This window comes from Galeopterus variegatus, unplaced genomic scaffold (genome assembly GCF_000696425.1).
Source record: "Galeopterus variegatus unplaced genomic scaffold, G_variegatus-3.0.2 Scaffold9361, whole genome shotgun sequence".
In the NCBI taxonomy this organism is placed as follows: domain Eukaryota; kingdom Metazoa; phylum Chordata; class Mammalia; order Dermoptera; family Cynocephalidae; genus Galeopterus; species Galeopterus variegatus.
In genome coordinates this window covers 26870-32420 of record NW_007735472.1, presented here as the reverse complement: position 1 = coordinate 32420, position 5551 = coordinate 26870, and the positions used below count along the sequence as shown (strand labels likewise).

Sequence of the window (5551 nt, the reverse complement as noted above, 5' to 3'; positions counted from 1 at the left end):
AGAAGTTTCTCTAGGAGTCATTTAATGCAGTGCTCAGTGCTTTTTGAACGGTTTATGGTGAAATATCTCCTTCAACTTATTTTCTCTTCTTCTTTTTTAATATTTGACAATTTTTACCAGTACATTATCATTCCAAGCACCTGCAAATGATATAATAATCAAAAATAAAAGTGATATTTTCATTTTTGATTGTTATAACTTAGTGAAACCTTTTCCAATAGGATGTGTATTTGAATCTTTACTATTCGCAAAAATCCTGTACTCGCTAAGGACAACCATTAGACACAATTGTGCTTCATGGACTGAGGAAGAGGGGAAAGGATGAACAAAGGTCTAACAGCAAATGATGTTTTAAAATGTGAGTTTCTACTTTAAGGACCAAAATACATAGACAGCCAAAAAAAAAAAAATCTTAGATATATGCCCCAAACCTAAATTGCTCCTGCAAAAATTTTCCACTAAGTCATATCACAATCAATCGCTTTGAGGACGTGATGAGTCACAGAGTAAAATCTCTAGTCAAAGTTTATGTTCATGCAGATTTGGTTGCTTTATTTTTTTTATTGAAACAATTGATTGTACATATCTGTGNTTTTGTATCTTTCTTCCTTGTTTCTTTATTTTCTCTTCTTTTAAATTTCTGAACCATTCCAGACTAGTAATTTTGTAAAATATAATACTAATGAATTACTGAAAAATAAAACAAAGACATAAAAATATATGCCTTAATTTTTATTAGACTGATATATATGTATTATATATACGTATATATATATATATAATTACTCTGTCAAATTTTGTTTTACAGGTTTCTGATTTTATCCTTACTTTCTATTCTCTAATGAACAGTTGGCAAATGGCATCTGTCTACCAACCATACCTCTAGTGGGACTGATTTAGTGGAAGGCAAAGAATCTATGCCGCTTGTTAACTCCTGACCATCGCTCCCTCCTGGTCTACTACATGGATGATATATATGATAGTTGCAATGAATCATAATCCTCATTAGTATATTAATTCATCCAAATTTGATGAACTTATTTTTTTCTTTAAAAAAAAAGCAGGAAAAACTTTAGCAAGATTACCATGAAAATTACTGAAATACATAAAATGCATGAGGATAAGTAATAAGCCTAGTTTGTCTGGAAAAGTCACAGATGTGGCAAGTTCATTTGCTCCTGATGAAGGCAATGTCCTTCAGCCAAAGGCCATCAGGAGCATACCTGCAGTTAGGCAAATTGGATTTATTACTTGTTGCAGACGCAGAGAGAGGGAATACATACCAGCAGGACCCATGGGATGTCTCAGCAAGAGGGTGTTAGAATGAATCTGTAATAGGATTTACACTGTATTTGGATGCTCTGGGGGACAGTCTCTCTAGATTTGATGCTGTCAGAAAGTAAGGGCAATTCTATGATTGGGTATTTTGTGGGTGGCCCCATGACTTTTTGTCTGTGCTTAGAAACAAATTGTCAAGTGGCTTTGTTTATTTATTATGGTCTCAGTGTAATAGTGCCTGAGGATGGTATTTTGTGAGTTTAGGTCCTACAGGGGATCAAAATGACCTAGCTGTGAATGTCAGACCAGTTTGTAATGATTTAATAGCAGATCAGTTCCAGACATCAGCATCAGAGGCTTTCTTTTTTTTTCTTTTTCAATGATGANATCTATGCCGCTTGTTAACTCCTGACCATCGCTCCCTCCTGGTCTACTACATGGATGATATATATGATAGTTGCAATGAATCATAATCCTCATTAGTATATTAATTCATCCAAATTTGATGAACTTATTTTTTTCTTTAAAAAAAAAGCAGGAAAAACTTTAGCAAGATTACCATGAAAATTACTGAAATACATAAAATGCATGAGGATAAGTAATAAGCCTAGTTTGTCTGGAAAAGTCACAGATGTGGCAAGTTCATTTGCTCCTGATGAAGGCAATGTCCTTCAGCCAAAGGCCATCAGGAGCATACCTGCAGTTAGGCAAATTGGATTTATTACTTGTTGCAGACGCAGAGAGAGGGAATACATACCAGCAGGACCCATGGGATGTCTCAGCAAGAGGGTGTTAGAATGAATCTGTAATAGGATTTACACTGTATTTGGATGCTCTGGGGGACAGTCTCTCTAGATTTGATGCTGTCAGAAAGTAAGGGCAATTCTATGATTGGGTATTTTGTGGGTGGCCCCATGACTTTTTGTCTGTGCTTAGAAACAAATTGTCAAGTGGCTTTGTTTATTTATTATGCTCTCAGTGTAATAGTGCCTGAGGATGGTATTTTGTGAGTTTAGGTCCTACAGGGGATCAAAATGACCTGCCCCATGACTTTTTGTCTGTGCTTAGAAACAAATTGTCAAGTGGCTTTGTTTATTTATTATGGTCTCAGTGTAATAGTGCCTGAGGATGGTATTTTGTGAGTTTAGGTCCTACAGGGGATCAAAATGACCTAGCTGTGAATGTCAGACCAGTTTGTAATGATTTAATAGCAGATCAGTTCCAGACATCAGCATCAGAGGCTTTCTTTTTTTTTCTTTTTCAATGATGACTAAAACTGACACCATATAAAATTGAAAATAAAATTTAAATCTTGTTTACTGTCTAAATCCTGATCTTTTCTTTACCAAATGATTTCAGAAGTTTTCTCTGGTGATAGTGCATAAGTGTGTTAACACAAGAATTTTTGACCTAAGTGAATATTTTATGTAGCCATGCAATATCTATAGTTTAAAAACTAAAAAAATATTCATTGTTTGAAATTAATTAATTAAGGCATCCAAAGTTTCAAAACATATCTACTTATTTATTCAGAATAGTTTGCAGCCTGAGGACTGTCGGGCATCTGGGCTGAGACACCTAAAACAAATTGAGAAGACGATTTTATTTACATGGGTTCCATTTTTGGGGTAGGTTCTATGATAAAGCAGAAAACTGAGTTATGTGTGCATTTACTGAAGTCAGCATATCTCAGTTTGACCCCTTATGGTATTTTAGAATGGAGCTTTTCTACGGAGTATTCGAACATTCTAAACACGGATTTGTTTCCATTTGCTTTGCCAAATTATTGTTCCCCAGAGTCAGTAGCCCAGTGCAAACTTTGTCTGAATCATGCCTTTATCTCCAGTATCCAACAGAGTTTCTGACATAAAGTAGATCAATACTCATCCATGCGACTTTAACTAAACTGCTTACTAGAATCATAAAATATCTTAATTTAAAATTTATGTGTGAATTTCTGGCCTTCTATCTTAAGAGTACTCGACATGAAAATTATCTTTAAATTGTAGTTCTGATGTTGTTTTATGAAATAAACATTATGAAGCCCTTTAGAGTCTGTTTCTTTTTGATGTAAAGACACAAAATATCAATTGAGTTGGCAATTTAAGTACATATGATAGGATGTGTATTTGAATCTCTACTGTTGGCAAAAATTCAATGAGCGTATTATGTTATTATTGTCTACCAATTACTTTAGTAGAGCAATTAAATCTATGAAACTGTTAGGAAGCACTCTAAGAACAAACAAACATACAGCCCATTTACTATCTAAATTTATAGGCTTTTAAATACTTACTTAATAGACATTGACTGTGTCCTGCTAGACATGTATTTTGGCCCTTAAAGTAGAAATTCACATTTTAAAGTATTGTTTGCTGGATCTTTGTTCAAACTTTCTCCTGTCCCCTCTTCCTCAGTCCAAAAAGCACAATTGTGTCTATGGTTGTCCTTTTGTGGGTGCAGAATTTTGCCATATCATAGAACTGATGTCATTGAACACAAGGGACCCATATAAAAAAATACATACATTAGGTTCAGGTTAACTATGTATACTTACAGAAATATGTAAATTGCTTCATTTGGTGAAACATGAAGTATAAGAGAATGTGTATTTTCGTTTGTATATTTAAAATTTATTTTCATATTTGTTCAAGTCAAAGAACTCTTTCCCAATATATTTTATATTTTAGTTCCAGGAAAATTTGCAATTTAGTCAAGGAGGATATGAAGTTAACCACCTGCTCTGGCACTGTGTTGCTGCTTGGTCTTGTGTTCAGAATAATAGTCCTCAGTTGAATAATGTGCTTCAACATCTCATCTTCCATAAAACACAGCTTCAAAAGAAATGCTGGTAAGGGTGATCCTATAAATCCAAACTAACTCATGGAGAAACCTTGTGCTTAAATGTTAAATAACCTTTGTACTTAAATGTTAATCACACCTCAGTTGACTATGAAAAAAATTTATAATCTCAGTTCCAAAGGCAAGAGCAATTTATATATCTTCTATTAGTTCATTTCATCAATAAACTGTTCCTATCTCTTTTTTGTTTTGTTTTGCTGGATGTGTATATATGTATTGCATAGCTTGTCTTTATTAAATGAAATTTGTTATTGATGAGAAGTTCATTCTTGCATTTAAAACATCCTTTATTTTCCAAGCTGTTAACCAACAGCGAAGTAGTTTGTTATCCTTAAAGGAAATCCACTAAGATTCTATTTCTTTATGCCTCACTTGTAACATATAACAAGAATAAATCTTGACTGATAAGTGTTAATTTCCTCTTGTACATATGCTAATTTAAGAAGGGAAAAGAAGACTTAAATTATTGCAAAAGAGGGTATGAGTTCAATGGAGAAAAAAAGTTTTTTTCTAATTGACAAATAATAATTGTATATATTTGTGGAGTACAGTGTGATATTAAGATATATGTATACCTGGGCCGGCCCGGTGGCGCACTGCTACAGTGTGCCGCTTGGGAGTGTGGTGGCGCTCCTGCCGAGGGTTCAGATCCCACATACAGACCGGCTGCTCACTGGCTGAGTGAGGTGCGGGTGCAACACCGAGGGTTGCGATTCCGTTGCCGGTCCCGGTCCGGTATGGGTGCAACACTGAGGGTTGCGATCCATTGCCGGTCATGAAAAAAGACAAAAAGGGGAAAAAATAATAATAATAATAATAAAGATATATGTATACCTTGTAGAATGATTAAATCAAGCTAATACATCAATCGCCTCACATACTTATTTTTTTTTGTGGTGAGAACATTTAAAATCTACTTTCTTAACGATTTTGAAATATGCAATACATTATTATTAACTAGAGTTGCCATGCTGTGTAATAAATAGATCACTTGAACTTATTCGTCCTGTCTAATTGAAACTTTGTATCCTTTGACTAGCATCCTCCCTTCCGCATTCCCATTCCCCTAAACCCAAGCCTCTGGTAATCACCATTCAACTCTCTAGTTTTATGAGTTTGACTCTTTTTAGAATCCACATAATAAATGAGATCATGCAGTATTTGTCTTTCTGTGCCTGGCTTATTTCATTTAGACCAGTGTCCTACAGGTTCATCCGTATTGTCAAAAATGACAGAATTTCCTTTTATTATAAGACAGAGTATTATTCCATTGTGTATATGTACCACATTTTCTTCATCCATTCATATGATGTTGGACACCTAAGTTGCTTTCATATCTTGGCTGTTGTGAATATTGCTGCAATGAACATGAGAGTGCAGACACCTATTCAGCATGCTGATTTAAATTCCT

General features: G+C 34.5%; 1 protein-coding gene across 1 annotated transcript in view; it reads left to right on the top strand.

Moving 5' to 3' along the window:
• The window catches only part of TMEM232 (transmembrane protein 232), a gene marked incomplete at both ends in the record, with an annotated part of 37532 nt that overhangs the window by 18091 nt on the left and 13890 nt on the right, over positions 1-5551 (top strand). Inside the window, 1 exon segment of the mRNA XM_008593579.1 lies at positions 3975-4129. Coding sequence (XP_008591801.1) covers positions 3975-4129 — 155 coding nt within the window.